The sequence below is a fragment of the Arachis ipaensis genome, chromosome B03, assembly GCF_000816755.2.
Source record: "Arachis ipaensis cultivar K30076 chromosome B03, Araip1.1, whole genome shotgun sequence".
Classification (NCBI taxonomy): Eukaryota; Viridiplantae; Streptophyta; class Magnoliopsida; order Fabales; family Fabaceae; genus Arachis; species Arachis ipaensis.
The window spans coordinates 10684696-10703478 of NC_029787.2; the positions used below are offsets into that span (position 1 = coordinate 10684696).

Below are 18783 nucleotides of genomic sequence, written 5' to 3' on the forward strand. Positions count from 1 at the left end.
GATTTCTTTGAAATGATTGAATGCTTCTTCGCATGCCAGGGTCCATTCAAACGCTATCCCCTTTCTCATCAGGTTAAAAAATGGCAGGACCTTCACAGCCGACGCCCCGAGGAAGCGGGATAATGCGGTAAGTCTTCCTGACAACCTCTGAACATCCTTGACGCAGCCCGGGCTCTTCATTTGGAGTATTTCTTGACACTTTTCAGGGTTGGCCTCCACTCCTCTTTGGGTTATCATAAACCCTAGAAACTTTCCTGCTTCCATGGCAAAGGCACACTTAAGTGGGTTGAGCCTCATTCCGTGTTGTCGGAGGGAAGCGAACACATTTCCTAAGTCGCTTAGGAGGTCCTCGGACCGGGTGGTCTTTGCAAGGATGTCATCCACGTACACCTCTACTGTTTTGCCTATGAGGTCGCTGAATATCTTGTTCATTAACCTTTGATACGTGGCCCCGGCGTTCTTCAGGCCAAATGGCATTACCTTGTAGTAATATATTCCTCCCGGCGTTATGAACGCCATTTTCTCTTCGTCTGGCCGGTGCATCGGTATCTGATTATAGCCAGAGTAGGCATCCATAAAGCTCAGATACCGGTATCACGCCGCCGCATCGACGAGCGCGTCAATGTTGGGGAGGGGGTAACAGTCCTTGGGGAATGCTTTGTTGAGATCGGAGTAATCAACGCACATCCTCCATTTTCCATTGTACTTTCTTACTAGAACTACATTCGACAGCCATGTCGAATAGTCGAGTTCCCAAATAAATCCCGCTTCGAGGAGGCTGGCCGTCTGTCTGGCCACCTCCTTGGCTCTTTCTTGTGACATTTTTCTTTGCCTCTGAGCCACTGGTCTGGCCTTCGGCTTGACAGCCAAGTGATGTGACATGAGTTGGGGGTTTATCCCTGGCATGTCGGCCGGCGTCCAAGCAAATAGGTCGCCGTTATCCCTGAATTTGAATTTCTGTTCACGAATGTGAATTTCTCATCTGTGTCGTCGACTCTGAACTTTTCTAAGTTCCCTTCTGGTTCGGGTCTTGGCTTGTCGTTAACTCTAGCGTCCAAGTCGGCAAGGAACACTCCCGATGCTTCTTTAGATTTCTCCTTAAGGAGAGGCTGGCATTGTGATGGGCGGATAATTTATACGCTTTTTGTCATTATTTTTACATAGTTTTTAGTATGATTTGATTAGTTTTTAGTATATTTTTATTAGTTTTTAAATAAAAATCACATTTCTGGACTTTACTATGAGTTTGTGTGTTTTTTTGTGATTTCAGATATTTTCTGGCTGAAATTGAGGAACCTGAGCAAAAATCATATTCAGAGGTTGAAGAAGGACTGCAGATGCTGTTGGATTCTGACCTCCCTGCACTCAAAGTAGATTTTCTGGAGCTACAGAATTCCAAATGGCGTGCTCTCAATTGCTTTGGAAAGTAGACATTCAGGGCTTTCCAGCAATATATAATAGTCTATACTTTGCCCGAGTTTAGATGACACAAACTGGCATTCAATGCCAGATTCCTGCCCTATTCTGGAGTTAAACGCCAGAAACAGGTTGCAAAGTGGAGTTAAACGCCAGAAACAGGTTACAAACTGGCGTTCAACTCCAAGAGAAGCCTCTACACGTGTAAAGCTCAATGCTCAGCCCAAGCTCACACCAAGTGGGCCCTGGAAGTGGATTTCTGCATCATTTACTCATTTCTGTAAACCTAGTAACTAGTCTGATATAAATAGGACCTTTTACTATTGTATTAGACATCTTTGATCAGTTTTATGCTATCTTAGACCTTTATGGGGGATGGCTATTCGCCCATGCCTGGACCATTATCACTTATGTATTTTCAACGGTAGAGTTTCTACACACCATAGATTAAGGTGTGGAGCTCTGCTGTTCCTTGAGTATTAATACAAAGTACTACTATTTTTCTATTCAATTCAAGCTTATTCCTATTCTAAGATGTTCATTCGCACCCAAGAACATGATGAATGTGATGATTATGTGACGCTCATCATCATTCTCACTTATGAACGCGTGCCTGACAAACACTTCCGTTCTACATGCAAACAAGCTAGAATGAGTATCTCTTAGGTATCTAATACAGGGGACCGAGTCCGACATATTAGAATCTTCGTGGTATAAGTTAGATCCCATGGATTGCCATTTCCGAGATCCGGAAAGTCTAAACCTTGTCTGTGGTATTTCGAGTAGGATGTGGGAAGGGATGGCTGTGACGAGCTTCAAACTCGCGAGTGCTGGGCGTAGTGACAGACGCAAAAGGATAGTAAATCCTATTCCAGTATGATCGAGAATCGACAGATGATTAGCCATGCAGTGACAGCGCATTGGACCATTTTCACAGAGAGGATGGGATGTAGCCATTGACAACGGTGATGCCCTACAAAAAGCTTGCCATGGAAATGAGTAGGAATGATTGGATGAAGACAGCAGGAAAGCAGAAGTTCAGGAGGAACGAAAGCATCTCTATACGCTTATCTGAAATTCTCACTAATGAATTCATAAGCATCTCTATCCTAATTTATATTTTATTTATATTTATTATCAATTCACCATAACCAATTGAATCCGCCTGACTGAGATTTACAAGGTGACCATAGCTTGCTTCAGGCCGACAATCTCCGTGGGATCGACCTTTACTCACATAAGGTTTATTACTTGGACGACCCAGTACACTTGCTGGTTAGTTGTGCGGAGTTGTGACAAAGTGTGATTCACGTTTGAGAGCACCAAGCCTTTGGGAGCCATTGTTGATGATTGCAATTTCGTGCACCAAGTTTTTGGCGCCGTTGCCAGGGATTGTTCAAGTTTGGACAACTGACGGTTCATCTTGTTGCTCAGATTAGGTAATTTTATTTTATTTTTAAGCTTTTTTATTTCTTATTTTCGAAAATAATAATAAAAAAATTTCTTCTTTTTCGTTTTTCCCAAAATAATTTTTGAAAAAACCAAAAAAATTCTTATAAAATCATAAAAACCAAAAATTTTATGTTCCTTATTTGAGTTTAGTATTAATTTGTAAGTTTGGTGTCAATTACATCTTTTTAATTCTTCTTAAAATATTCAAAAATTCATGCATGATGTTCTTCATGATCTTCAAGTTGTTCTTGATAAGTCTTCTTATTTGATCTTTAAAATTTCTTGTTTTGTGTCTTTTTTTGTTTTTCATATGCATTTTCAATTTGTTTAGTGTCCATACATGAAAAATTTTAAGTTTGATGTCCTACATGTTTTTATTTTCTTAAAAATTTTCAAAAATAAGTTCTTGGTGTTCATCTTGACATTCAAAGTGTTCTTGGTGTTCATCTTGATATTCGAAGTGTTCTTGCATGCATTGTGTGTTTTGATTCATAATTTTCATGTTTTGAGTCTTTTCATTATTTTTCTCTTTCATCATTAAAAATTCAAAAATAAAAAAAATATCTTTCCCTTTTTCTTCTCATAAAATTCAAAAATTTGAGTTGACTTTTTAAAAAAAAAAATTTAAAATTTAGTTGTTTCTTATGAGTCAAGTCAAATTTTCAATTTAAAAATTCTATCTTTTTCAAATCTTTTTCAAAAAAAAAAATCAAATATTTTTCATTTTTCTTTCATAATTTTCAAAAATTTCAAAATGATTTTCAAAAATCTTTTTCTTATTTTTATTTCATATTTTCAAAATTAATGCTAACAATTAATGTGATTGATTCAAAAATTTTAAGTTTGTTACTTGCCTAGTAAGAAAGGTTCAATCTTTAAATTTAAATCATATCTTTTTAGTTTCTTGTTAGTCAAGTAATCAACTTTAATTTTCAAAATAAAATCTTTTTAAATTTCTTTTTCAAAATAAGTTTCAATCACATCTTTTTCAAAATCAATTTCAAAATCTTTTCTAACTTCTTATCTTTTCAAAAATTGATTTTCAAATCTTTTTCAATTAATCTTATCTTTTTGTTTGATTCATATCTTTTTCAAAACTACCTAACTAACTCTCCCTTTCTAATTTTCGAAAATCCCTTCCTTCTTTTTCAAAATTCCTTCTTTTTTTACTAACTAATTGTTTTAAATTTTAATTTAATTTCATTTTTCTTCTTTTTTTATTTTCGAATTTTAATTTTAAATTTAAATTAAAAACAAAAATATTTTTCTTTTCTTTTCAAATGATTTTCGAAAATTCTTCTCCCCCATCTCCTTCTAATTATTTATTTATTTACTAACACTTCTCTTCATCTAAGAATTCGAACGTACTCCTCTCCCTTGTGTTTGGATTCTTACCTTTTTCTTTTTCTATTCTTCTCTTCTACTCACATAAAGGAACCTCTCCACTATGGCAAAGAGGATCCCTATTATTTTCTGTTCCCTTCTTTTTCATATGAGCAGGAGCAAGGATAAGAACATTCTTGTTGAAGTTGATCCGGAACCTGAAAGGACTCTAAAGAGGAAGCTAAGAGAAGCTAAAACACAACACTCTAAAGAGAACTTTATTAAAATTTTCGAACAAGAAGGAGACATGGCCGAAAATAATAACAATGCAAGGAAGATGCTTGATGACTTTACTGCACCAAATTTCAATTTACATGGAAGAAGCATCTTAATCCCTGCCATTGGAGCAAACAATTTTGAGCTAAAGTCTCAATTAGTTTCTCTGATACAACAGAACTGCAAGTTTCATGGACTTCCATCAGAAGATCCTTTTCAGTTCTTAACTGAATTCTTGCAAATTTGTGATACTGTTAAGACCAATGGGGTTGATCCTGAGGTCTACAGGCTTATGCTTTTCCCGTTTGCTATAAGAGACAGAGCTAGAATATGGTTGGAGTCTCAACCTAAAGATAGCCTGAACTCTTGGGATAAGCTGGTCACGGCTTTCTTAGCCAAGTTCTTTCCTCCTTAAAAGCTTAGTAAGCTTAGAGTGGATGTTCAAACCTTTAGAAAGAAGGACGGTGAATCCCTCTATGAAGCTTGGGAGAGATACAAGGAACTGACCAAAAAGTGTCCTTCTGACATACTTTCAGAATGGACCATCCTAGATATATTCTATGATGGTCTGTTTGAATTATCAAAGATGTCATTGGACCATTCTGCAGGTGGATCCATTCACCTAAAGAAAATGCCTGCAGAAGCTCAAGAACTCATTGACATGGTTGCAAATAACCAGTTCATGTACACTTCTGAAAGGAATCCTGTGAATAATGGGACGCCTCAGAGGAAGGGAGTTCTTTAAATTGATACTCTGAATGCCATATTGGCTCAGAATAAAATATTGACTCAGCAAGTCAATATGATTTCTCAGAGTCTGATTGGATTAAAGGAATCATCCAACAGTACTATAGAGGCATCTTCTGAAGAAGAAGCTTATGATCCTGAAAACCCTGCAATAGCAGAAGTGAATTATATGGGTGAACCCTATGGAAACACCTATAATCCCTCATGGAGAAATCATCCAAATCTCTCATAGAAGGATCAACAAAAGCCTCAACAAGGCTTTAATAATGGTGGAAGAAACATGTTTAGTAATAGCAAGCCTTTTCCATCATCCACTCAGCAACAGACAGAGAATTCTGAGTAGAATCCATCTAGCTTAGCAAATATAGTCTCTGATCTATCTAAGGCCACTCTAAGTTTCATGAATGAAACAAGGTCCTCCATTAGAAATTTGGAGGCACAAGTGGGCCAGCTGAGTAAAAAGGTCACTGAAACTCCTCCTAGTACTCTCCCAAGCAATACAGAAGAAAATCCAAAGAGAGAGTGCAAGGCCATTGACTTGACCATCATGGCCAAACCTACAAGGGAGGAGGAGGACGTGAATCCTAGTGAGGAAGACCTCCTGGGACATTCAGTGACCAATAAGGAGTTTTTCTTTGAGGAACCAAAGGAATCTGATGCTCATCTAGAGACCATAGAGATTCCATTGAACCTCCTTCTGCCCTTAATGAGCTCTGATGAGTATTCTTCTTCTGAAGAGAATGAAGACGTTACTGAAGAGCAAGTTGCTAAGTACCTTGGTGCAATCATGAAGCTGAATGCCAGACTATTTGGAGGTCCAAATGATGCGGTTCCAGTTGGGTTGGAAAGCTAACATCCGGGGCTTCGAAACGATATAAGATTTGTCATAGTTGCATCGTGCATAGGGGCGCGCACGCGCACGGTACGCGGACGCGCCGTTGGTGGCACATGACTCACTTAATGCAACACGTGGCCAGCGATTTTAGAAGCCTTGTGGGCCCAATCCAACTCATTTCTGATGCTATTTAAGCCAAGGATTGAAGGGGAATCAAGATACTTTTACATACTTTACATACTTGAATCATTAGTCATAGTTTAGTTTTAGAAATAGTTAGAGTTAGAGAGAGAAGCTCTCCCTTCTCTCTAGAATTAGGATTAGGAATTAGGGTTAGATTAGGATCTCATAGTTCTAGGTTTATTTCAAGTCTCCTTCTACTTCTACCTTCAATTGATGATTGCCACACTTTGGTTCTTCTCTCTATCCCTATTCTCTTGTTGTAATTTCTCTTATTTTGTTTCTAGGTTTTGTAATTGAGATACTCTTGTTCTCTCTATTTTCTTTCAATAATGCAATTTGAGGTAATTCATGATAATTGTGATTTCCTTGATTGTTGTTGTTAATTCTTTACATTCAATTGTAGTTAGAATTCATTCTTGTTGTGATTGACTATACTTTTCTTTTGTGCCTTCCAAGTGTTTGATTAAATGCTTGGAAGAATGTTAGACTAGAATTTTATGTTCTTGGCTTGAGAAGGTAACTTAGGATTTCTTGAGTTACTAGTGTCCAATTGATTGATAGTTGATAGCCATTAACTCTAGCCTTCATTAATCCAATTAGTGGAAAGCTAGGACTTATGGACTAGGATTGATATAATTCACTTGACTTTCCTTTGTTAATCGATTTAAGGATGACTAAGTGGGATTAATCCTTGTAACTACCATACTTGTGGCTAGTGATAATGATGAAGACCCTTGACAACCAAACCTTGCCAAGACCATTTTGTGAATAAAGTTTTCCTACCATTTACTATTCACATTCCTCATCCAAAACCCCAAAATAAACAAGTCCATAACCAATAACAAGAACACTACCCTACAAGTCCTTTGAGAGACGACCCGAGGTTTAAATACTTCGGTTTATAGATTTTAGGGGTTTGTACTTGTGACAAACAAATTTTTGTATGAAAGGATTATTGGTTGGTTTAGAAACTATACTTCAACGAGATTTTATTTGTGAAATTCTAAACCGTCAAAAATCCGTTCATCAGATAGGTAGAAATTACCTCAAAAGAAACAGGATCCTGGCAAATTCTTAATACCCTATACCATAGGCACCATGACCTTTGAGAAGGCTCTGTATGACCTGGGGTTAGGAATAAACTTAATGCCACTCTCTATAATGGAGAGACTTGGGATCTTTGAGGTGCAAGCTGTCAGAATCTCATTAGAGATGGCAGACAACTCAAGAAAACAGGCTTATGGACTAGTAGAGGATGTGTTAGTAAAGGTTGAAGGCCTTTACATCCCTGCTGATTTTATAATCCTAGACACTGGGAAGGATGAGGATGAATCCTTCATCCTTGGAAGACCCTTCCTAGCCACAGCAAGAGCTGTGATTGATGTAGATAGAGGAGAGTTGGTCCTTCAACTGAATGAGGACAACCTTGTGTTTAAAACTCAAGGATCTCCTTCTGTAACCATAGAGAGGAAGCATGAAAAGCTTCTCTCACTGCAGAGTCAACTAAAGCCTCCACAGTCAAACTCTAAGTTTGGTGTTGGGAGGCCACAACCAAACTCTAAGTTTGGTGTTGAACCCCGACATTCAAACTCTAAGTTTGGTGTTGGGAGGTTCCAACCTTGCTCTGATTATCTTTGAGGCTCCATGAGAGCTCACTGTCAAGCTATTGACATTAAAGAAGCGCTTGTTGGGAGGCAACCCAATGTTATTTAATCATATCTATTTTATTTTCTTTTTGTTATTTCGTGTTTTATTAGGTTGATGATCATGTGGAGTCACAAAAACTGCTGAAAAATCAAAAATAGAATAAAAAACAGCATTAAAAATAGCACACCCTGGAGGAGGAGCATTCTGGCGTTTAAACGCCAGAAACAGGCTACATTTAGGCGTTTAACGCCAGAAACAAGCAGCAGTCTGGCATTAAACGCCAGGATTGCACAGCAAGGGCGTTTTACACGCCTCATTGGAGCAGGGATGTTAAGTCCTTGACCCCACTGGATCTGTGGACCCCACAGGATCCCCACCTACCACACCTCTTCTTCTTTCTTCTTCATACTTTTTCATACACACTTCCCCCTCCCTTGATCGAACCTACCACACACCTCCATCTCCTCTATTTCTTCTTCTTCTCCTCTTTTCCTCCTTCTTTTGCTCGAGGACGAGCAAATATTTTTAATTTGGTGTGGAAAAAGCATTGCTTTATTGTTTTTCCATAACCACTAATGCCTCAAGGGATCCATCTCCCTCCACAAAATTATTGGGAGCAAACCAATACTTCCCTAGGAGAATTAAGTTCCAACATGGGACAACTAAGGGTAGAGCACCAAGAGCACTCCATCATCCTCCATGAAATTAGAGAAGATCAAAGAGCTATGAGGGAGGAGCAACAAAGACAAGAAAGAGACATAGAGGAGCTCAAGAGCACCATTGGTTCTTCAAGAAGAGGAAGACACCACCCTCACTAAGGTGGACTCATTCCTTAATCTCCTTGTTCTTATTTTTCTATTTTTTGTTTACTATGCTTTATGTTTATGTTTGTGTCTTGTTACATGATCATTAGTGTTTAAGTGTCTATGTCTTAAAGCTATGAATGTCCTATGAATCCATCACCTCTCTTAAATGAAAAATGTTCTAAAAACAAAAGAACAAGAAGTACAGGGTTTCGAATTCATCCTTAAAACTAGTTTAATTATTTTGATGTGGTGACAATACTTTTTATTTTCTGAATGAATGCTTGAACAGTGCATATGTCTTTTGAATTTTTTGTTTATGAATGTTAAATATGTTAGCTCTTGAAGAATAAGGAAAAAGGAGAAATGTTATTTGATGATCTGAAAAATCATAAAAATTGATTCTTGAAGCAAGAAAAAGCAGTGAAGAACAAAGCTTGCGAAAAAAAGAAAAAAAAAAGAGAAAATAAAAAAAAATAGCGTTAAGTTTGGTGTTGTGATGAGCGGATAATTTATACGCTTTTTGGCATTGTTTTTACATAGTTTTTAGTATGATTTGATTAGTTTTTAGTATATTTTTATTAGTTTTTAAATAAAATCACATTTCTAGACTTTACTATGAGTTTGTGTGTTTTTCTGTGATTTCAGATATTTTCTGGCTGAAATTGAGGGACCTGAGCAAAAATCAGATTCAGAGGTTGAAGAAGGACTGCAGATGATGTTGGATTCTGACCTCTTTGCACTCAAAGTAGATTTTCTGGAGCTACAAAATTCCAAATGGCGCGCTCTCAATTGCGTTGGAAAGTAGACATTCAGGGCTTTCCAGCAATATATAATAGTCTATACTTTGCCCGCGTTTAGATGACGCAAACTGGCATTCAATGCCAGCTTTCTGCCCTATTCTGGAGTTAAACGCCAAAAACAGGTTGCAAAGTGGAGTTAAACGCCAGAAACAGGTTACAAACTGGCGTTCAACTCCGAGAGAAGCCTCTACACGTGTAAAGCTCAATGCTCAGCCCAAGCACACACCAAGTGGGCACCGGAAGTGGATTTCTGCATCATTTACTCATTTCTGTAAACCCTAGTAACTAGTCTGATATAAATAGGACCTTTTACTATTGTATTTGACATCTTTGATCAGTTTTATGCTATCTTAGACCTTTATGGGGGCTGGCCATTCGGCAATGCCTGGACCATTATCACTTATGTATTTTCAACGGTAGAGTTTCTACACACCATAGATTAAGGTGTGGAGCTCTGCTGTTCTTTGAGTATTAATGCAAAGTACTAATGTTTTTCTATTCAATTCAAGCTTATTCCAATTCTAAGATGTTCATTCGCACCCAAGAACATGATTAATGTGATGATTATGTGACGCTCATCATCATTCTCACTTATGAACGCGTGCCTGACAAACACTTCCGTTCTACATGCAAACAAGCTAGAATGAGTATCTCTTAGGTATCTAATACAGGGGACCGAGTCCGAGATATTAGAATCTTCGTGGTATAAGTTAGAACACATGGATGGCCATTCCCGAGATCCAAAAAGTCTAAACATTGTCTGTGGTATTCCGTGTAGGATGTGGGAAGGGATGGCTGTGACGAGCTTCAAACTCGCGAGTGCTGGGCGTAGTGACAGACGCAAAAGGATAGTAAATCCTATTCCAGTATGATCGAGAACCGACAGATGATTAGCCATGCAGTGACAGCGCATTGGACCATTTTCACAGAGAGGATGGGATGTAGCCATTGACAACGGTGATGCCCTACAAAAAGCTTGCCATGGAAAGGAGTAGGAATGATTGGATGAAGACAGTAGGAAAGCAGAAGTTCAGGAGGAACGAAAGCATCTCTATACGCTTATCTGAAATTCTCACAAATGAATTCATAAGCATCTCTATCCTAATTTATATTTTATTTATATTTATTATCAATTCACTATAACCAATTGAATCCGCCTGACTGAGATTTACAAGGTGACCATAGCTTGCTTCAGGCCGACAATCTCCGTGGGATCGACCCTTACTCACGTAAGGTTTATTACTTGGACGACTCAGTGCACTTGCTGGTTAGTTGTGCGGAGTTGTGACAAAGTGTGATTCACGTTTGAGAGCACCAAGCCTTTGGGAGCCATTGTTGATGATCGCAATTTCGTGCACCACATTGTCGCAAGCGACTGCCGTTTCTAAGTCTCCTTTTATGGATCCCACGGATCCGTCGTCAGTGACGAACTTCATTACCAACATCTTTGTACAGATCCTTGCCTCGAGATCATTGATAGTCTTTCTTCTTATGATGACGTTGTAGGCTGTGGAGTCTCGCAGGACCACGAACTCAGCTATTACCGATCTTCGCCCTTGTCCCTGTCTTACGGATACTGGGAGGGAGATTATCCCGTCTGGCTTGATGAAGTGGTCGCCCAAGCCTATGACACCGTGCTGGTGAGTCTTTAGATCGGCATCCCGTAGGCCCAAGGCATCGAACACATTGCAGAACATGATATTCGAGTCAGCCCCGGTGTCCACGAGGATCCTCTTGATGAGGCCGGTTCCCACTTTGGCCGTAATAACCACGGGAGGGTTTTCTGTGACCTCATCAAACCATTGGTCGTCCGGATCGAATGAGATGGGTGGAACTCTCTTGGAGCTTCGCACAGATGAGGAAACCGCCAGGACTTTGGCGTCTTTCTTGTGTGCCGACCTCGACCTTGGAGCCGTGTCCCTTGCTGTTACCACGTTCACTATGGTAAGGTCGTGTTCGCTGTCCTCCAACTCATACCATCGCTTCATTGCGCGGGTCTTGTCTTCTCCCTCGCGGTCGCGATCTCGTCTTCTCGGCTCCCTGATGAGATGGGAGAATTCGGCCAGTTTTTCGTCCCGGATCGCTTGCTCCAGTGCGTCCTTCAGGTCGAAACAATCCTGTGTCTTGTGTCCATAGCCCTTATGATAATCACAATAGAGACTTTTGTTTCCCCCGGTTCGGTCCTTTAGAGGTCGGGGCTTCGAAAAGATTCCCTTCTCGGCTATCAACTGATAAACTTCTATGATGGGGAAGGAGAGGGGAGTATAATTGGTGAACTTCCTGACTCAAGGAAACGGCCTGGACGGCTTGCTCGGACTGTCGTCTCTAGCGTGCTCCTTCTGCCTTTCTCCGCTACCGTGCTGCTGAGGTTGATTGTAGGAGGGCTGTCGCTTGTTGGCAGCCACGACCTGACTGACTTCTTCATCGTTGATATATTCCCTGGCTATGCTTTGGATCTCCTGCATCTTCCACACCGGTTTCGTGGTGAGATGTTTCCTGAAGTCCTCGTTCAGAAGTCCATTCGTCGAGCACAGACTAGCTACCGAATCAGTTAGCCCGTCGATCTCCAAGCACTTGTCGTTGAACCGGTCTAGGTACTTTCTGGTCGGCTCGCCGGATCTCTGAGTCACCCCGAGCAAATTGATCGGGTGCTTTGCCTTTGCGATTCTGGTCGTAAATTGGGCTAGGAAAGCGCGGCTGATGTTCGAAAACCTAGCCACCGAGCCCTGTGGGAGGCTGTTAAACCACCGTATTGTAGGTCCCGCCAGAGTGATCGGGAAAGCGCGGCATCTCACTTCGTCTCCCACTCCCTCCAAGTTCATCCTGGCCTCGAAGGCCGTAAGGTGCTTCTGTGGGTCTTGGGTTTCGTCGTACCTCATGTCCGTGGGCTTATCAAAGTGCTTTGGTAGCCGAACCTCGAGGATGGAACGATGAAACGGGGTTGCGCCCATTATCACGGGTTGCCGCGTCCTCCTCGGTCTCCCCCCGCCGTCTTCCCGGTCTTGCTCTGTGGCACGTCTCCTTTCCGTCCTGGTGTATATGACGGGGTCACGGCGTCTTCCTGGGCGTCCTTCTTCTCGGGCGCTCTCGGATTCAAATCTTGGGCTAGGCGTTCGCTGGGAGCAACTTTTCGGAGGAGAACGGGAGTAGCTAAGTTCGGGTGTTCGTTGATGATGTTCCTGATCTGCCAGTTGGCACTCCAGGTTCTGCATCCTGTGACGTAGTTCCTGCATTATTCTGGCGTTGTTGTTGCTTGTTCCCCCAAAGGGGCGTCGTTCTTGAGATCGTGAAGATGGCTCGGTTCGTCGTGGAGGGGACCTCGTGCGCTCTCGGGAGGAAGCTACCGAGGCTTCCCCCTCCGCTCGGCCCCGTGGCTTGGTTCTCCGGGACCCAGTACGACGTCCATTCAGGCGAGTCTCCACAGACAGCGCCAATGTTCGGTAGGTCGGGTACCGGACGGTTCGAGGTGGAACTTCGGTTGGTGAGATGGGGTATCGCCTGGTTCCGGGTTGCTGCGTCGGAGGAGGGGTAGGCGACGTCCCGAGCTCTTCGTGTGGAGGAGGTGTCACCTGCAAAGACACTCCGACGCTCTAGTCAATCGAGTGTGCAGGCGAAAAAGGGATAAAGTGAGGTGTGTCGTACCTTGGAGGAGGGGTAGGACCCTCCCCATATATACTGTGTCAGAAGTGGGTCCCGCAAGAGCAGACCCACCTTCCTCGAAGCTTCCTCATATAGCTGTAGTGGAGAGCTGTCAAAGACGCGTGTCCGGGTCGGTGGTTGAGCGGCTCGCACCCGACCGTTTGGGTCAGGTGGTTTATGGATCAGGTCGGCCCGCAAGCTGTTTGGGCCAAGCCGTAACAACTATTATTATTATAATCAATCACGTTAAGTGTATAACAAAATCAATAACTAAAATTAACTATTAGCGTAAATAAATATTAAAATATAGGATAAAATATTAAATTGGTCCTTTATATTTGGGTGTAATCCTGTTTTCGTTTTTAAAGTTTAAAGTGTTCTATTTAAATCCAAAAAAGTTTCATTTAGTTTCAATGTAGTCCCACCGTGAAGTCAAAATTAAATAATTAATGGAATATCCTACATAACAGCAGTACAAAAATAATATCGATAATCTGGAGAACAAGTACAAGCTCCAGAGACACAAAATCAACTGTGGATGTATCAATACTTTTATTTATCATTCTCTTTAGTTTTATATATAGAAAATATTTCATTAAATTGTAAGAAGAATGATAAATAAATTTATTGATGCATCCACGGTTGATTTTGTGCCTCTGAAACTTGTACTTATTTTTTAGATTATCGACCTTATTCTTGTACTGCTGTCATGTAGGACATTTCGTTAGTTATTTAACTTTGACCTTATGGTAGGATTATATTAAAGTTAAATGAAACTTTATTGGATTCAAATAGGACACTTTAAACAAAACGTAAGAGACCAATTTAATACTTTACCCTAAAATATAAAATACACATTAAAAATTAGTTAAATTATACATGTATTTATATACAAATATATTATAACTGATTTTAGTTTGTAAATAACATTCCTGTATTATAATAACTCAAATACAAAAAGCATAAAATATGGGGGAAAAATAAATAAGCACCTACTCAAATGAAGACAAGATGCTAAAAATATCTTTTTATGAAAATTCTTGTGTTAAAAATATATTTTGTTTGTTTAGCTACACTTTAAAAAAAATAACTCTTTTATAATACATTAAAATTAAACCATACAATTCATAATCTAATGATAAATAAAAAAAAACATCTTTATATAAAGACAATTATAAAATTTTTATAATAATATCCACCAAATAAATATATACTATATGCTTAATGTTTGAAAATGAATATAACAAGTTTAATTGTTATCTTACCTTATCTTCATAATAATAGTTTACGAGAGTCATATTACTATGCAATTGATCACGCATTAGGTACGTTTTTGTGTATAATTAAGAATTGAGTCCATTAGAAAGACGGCTTACTTCTCCTTTTAATTTTCCCTCCTTTGATAAACATCGCCCAAAAAGAGGAAAAGAAAAAAGGATTTCCTCGTTAGGAGAAGCAAAGCTTTGACAGAAAGAAAGCGATTTATATGCGAAAAGTTACATGCATGCCATCACGTTCTTGAAAATAAATACACGGTAAATCTAGTAATTTTATCATCAGTGTTATTTTTCACTAATTGGTTTACGTGAAGAATAACATGATATATAGGGGAGTTTATTTGAATATGAATAAATGAATGAGAAACAATGATGAGAATGAACACGAAAATTAAAGTTTATACTATATAAAAATCCATATAACTTAACAAGGCACACGGATACAAAACACAGATAAGATAACAAGCCAAGACTCTGATTTTAGCCTCGAAGTGTACACTAATTGATAAATACACTTCTGTCCATTTATACATACTTTCTCAATGCCATTGGTGTGTTCCAGTTGAGACTTGAAACTTCTTGTTAATTTGTATTTACTTACTGTTCTTTTAAAATATGAAAAAAAAATTATGCTGTTGGTTGATAGGTGAAATACTAAAAAAATAGAAATTGTAGGTGATTTATTAAAATATGAAAGTAAATTGTAGTTCTTTTATTTTCGAAAAGTAAATTTGTTGGAGACAAATAGTTTTTTTTTTAAACATTTTTTAAAATGTAAAAGTACAATTCACCACATCCCAACAAATTCTCAGGTCAATTATATTTACCGTAAATAATGAAATTACACCATTATTATGTAAATCACCTCTCACATAATTATATTAAAATTAAAAATAGCAAAATTTTGCATCCTTATTATAAAATTCCAATAATTAGTTATGCAGAACAGCAGAAGTCGTGTACATTTCCATTTTCCAGCTAGAAAAGAAGATGCATCAAAGAAGTTAGGTCCACCAATAAAATTGAAGTCTGGCCTTTCTCTGTGGTAAAGTAAATGAAATGAGTAATGAGCATTTGACCACTTACGTATATTCTGTCCTCTTTTTCCCTGGCCACCCATAAACCATTGTTGCTGTTACTGGTAAGTTTTCCACGCATGATACGTCACTCATTCATACATCCATCATTTTTTGAATTTATCTTACTCCTACCATTCCTCTTCTGAAACGTCACAAAACTAAAAACAAAAAAACCACTCATTGTTAATCTTTGACGCTTTTCTCTACCTTTCTCTCTTTTATGCCCAAACATCATCATTAATTTATTATTATATACTTATTATATTATACACCTAGGACCCATCCTTCCTTGTTCCTTCTACTACAGTACTACTCTACTCCACCCCTAAACATCGTTCTTCTCCTGAAGAGAGTCAATTACATTAAACAATTAATAAAATTGAAATTAATTAATAAAAAAATCAATGAAGATAACCATGGACCATGGTTGCAATGATTTCTCAATTTTAGTAATTTCACTTAATAATTAATAATTTAATAAAGATTCTCTCTCTCTCTCTCTCTGTGCGCCAAACCCGTGTCCCGTTTGAGGTCTGCAACTCGCAGCAGAGCTACGAGATGAAATCAAACCACTTTGCAATTCCAACCGTGACGGTTGCGTGCTCCCCAACGGGCCAAAACAAAGCAAACAAGGAACAAAGAGAAAAACAAATCATGCGGCTGCGGGGGATTCTCTCAATGTCATTCAGGATAAGTAATCAAATCGGACGGTTGCCAAGCAGAAGCGGTCAACAAAGAAAGATCCTTCCAACCAAGCTTGAGAGAACCGTTTTCCTCAACGAGGGTATACCCTCTCCAAGGGAACATCCCAAGGAGCAAACTAGCCTGCGAGGCCGGGTTTCCCCGAAGAGAAACGGGTCGAAATCCGACCCGTCTCAACTCCTCTCCCCAGCGCTCCACTTTAACCTCGCCGGTCCTCTTGGGACCTCCAACGGCCACGATGTTCCTGATCTCGCACCCTAGAAGCTGCTGCTCTACCGTGTGCCTCTCCAAACTGTCCGCACCCAAACCGTCTCCCAGCGCGTCGAACAACGCGCTGTAATAATGCAAAGCCTCCACGAACCTCGCGAGGAAGCTCCCGGCGTGGCTCAGATCCTGCTCCACCGTCGTGATCAGCTTCGGCCTCAGCTGACTCAGCAATCTCAACGTCCCTAAATCGCTCCCTGTTATGTCGTATAAGCAATGGTGCATCCAGTGAACTACGATCGCTTCATTTGGTCGAACGCCGAGTTGACTCAGGTCCGTGATGCTTCCGATTTTTCCTTCCACCGGATGAAACTCGAACGGTAAACCGAGCGAGCTAGCGAAATCGGCGAGGCGTCTTCCGGTGGATTCTAGAAGCTCCGACGAGGATCCAAATCCGGTGATCCGCATGGAGCGGATCTTCCTGGATCGCGAGGCAAGGATGTGGAAGAGTCCTGGCCATTGAAGACCTTGCATGATGTCGAGGTCGATGATGTGGACGCGATCCTCGCCGTCGAGAGCTTGGAAGATCGCTTGGTTTGCGGTGAAGTGAGAGAACTTGACGAGCGGCGACACCGAGTTGTAGGACTGGAACGCGTTGAAGATTCGCTGCGACTGAGTTAGGGTTACCGATTTCGCGGTGAGAGGTGAGTACGCTCCGAGGCATGAGCTCACCACGCGAGCCTGCAGAGCCTGTGCGAAGTACGCGCCGACGCGCTCCGGCGAGGTTCCGAACGGCGACGAGAGCTCCGCGATCTCCGGGAGGAGGTCGTTCGCGAAGTCAAGGTTGTCCATGGCGACGCACTCCGCGCATTGGAGCAGCAAACCGAGGAGCTTAAGGCCGGTTGATTCTCCTCCTCTGGCCTCCGCCACTTCCAGAACCTGTTGCTGCTGTTCTTCGTGGTGTCCCTCAGCTTCTCCCACGGCCTGCGCCGATGACTTCTCACCGGAGAAGTTAGCGCGCTTGAAGGAAGGCTCCTCGTCAGCGGGGGAATCAGCGGTGGCGTCGTGGCGGTCACGCTTGGTCTTCATGGAGTTAGGGTTTGGAGTAATAGGCGAACGAGGGACCAAGCTTTGAAGCATGATCGGTGAAAGAATCGAAAGCTTTGGAGGAAACTTTTGGTGGTAAAGTGACAAAACTTTGAGGGAAAGTTTTCGCAGTATGGATAGGCGGTTTTGTCAGATAAGAAGGGTGTGTTTGGTGTGAGAAAAAATAAAAACTTGTTTTTCTCTCTTTTGTTTATGAGATGGAAAATTAGGGAGATTAAAAAATAAAGCAGACAGAAAGGGTGATGACTTTGTAGTTTGTAGCCCAGAAAAGTTTGGGTGTTATCCTCTTCGGGTGCTCCGTTTTGTTTTCGTTATGTCGTTTCCTTCGGTTTTATATCAGCAAACTCTGCCGTTTTTATATTAATCATAAAACTCGCACATTGGCTTATAGTTTTTTTTTTTTATTAAAAGCCTTGTATGAAGAATGATGGATGGTTTTGGTTTGCGTTTTTTTTTATTTTTTTTTTGTAGTGTCTTTTATTTTTTAAATTTAATAAAAATAAAAATATAAACCAAACCCACCTTATATTGTTGTTATTGCCCCTCTAGATGACAGTGTGATAATTAGGGTGATTAGGGGATTAATAAAGCAAGATTAGTTTAGAAATCGCGTCATCTTTGGATGCTTTGGGGGGCTTTGGGTATGCCAAAAACTTTTTAATTAACTCATCCACTTTTGTCCTTTCTGTATGAGTAGGACGTTCAGACAATGATACGTCTTGTTTTATCAACAATTAATTATCTTTCTTTCATAGTATTATTATTATTATTATAATATTATAATATTCATAGCCTGATAATGACCTTTTAATATATTATTACTTGCGTTACATGGTGGCTTTTATCCATTTTATTCCATTAACTTCTTTTTCTAGCATGTTAAAGCTGTTTTTGATCATACCTAATTCTCTTTTTTCTTTAAACTCTGGGTAGGTAGTGACCCTGGCCTACATGCAAAGTTAATACTTGTGTGTTCTTTACCTCATTGTTTGGTATATAAGTGAACATTCTTCAACAAGGACCACTTTTTCTCCACTTACATTATTTACCTTTTTATCATAGCTTTGATATTCACGTGACACATTTAAAAAAGAAAAAAAAAATAAGAATTAAAAATTAATTAAATCCTCGAATTGACGGCAAAAATCATTCGTGACAATCCAAAGGGAAACAACCCTCTTGTTTTCTAAACCAAATGGGTCGTGTCAGACAAATATTTTCGAGACTTATGTTATGATCATCGTATGATGATTACAATCTTTACATTGACTCAATAAAATAATGTCACCA

The 18783-nt window shown here is 39.9% G+C and overlaps 1 protein-coding gene across 1 annotated transcript; it reads right to left on the reverse strand.

Annotated features, from left to right (window-relative positions):
* Positions 15678-17896, reverse strand: LOC107629581 (scarecrow-like protein 23). The gene has a single exon (XM_016332395.2). The coding sequence runs from the start codon at positions 17524-17526 to the stop codon at positions 16162-16164; it is 1365 nt and encodes a 454-aa protein (XP_016187881.1). The 5' UTR covers positions 17527-17896; the 3' UTR covers positions 15678-16161.

Coding starts and splice junctions, on each gene's coding strand:
- LOC107629581 (XM_016332395.2), bottom strand. CDS start 17,526: ATGCTTCAAAGCTTGGTCCCTCGTTCGCCTATTACTCCAAACCCTAAC.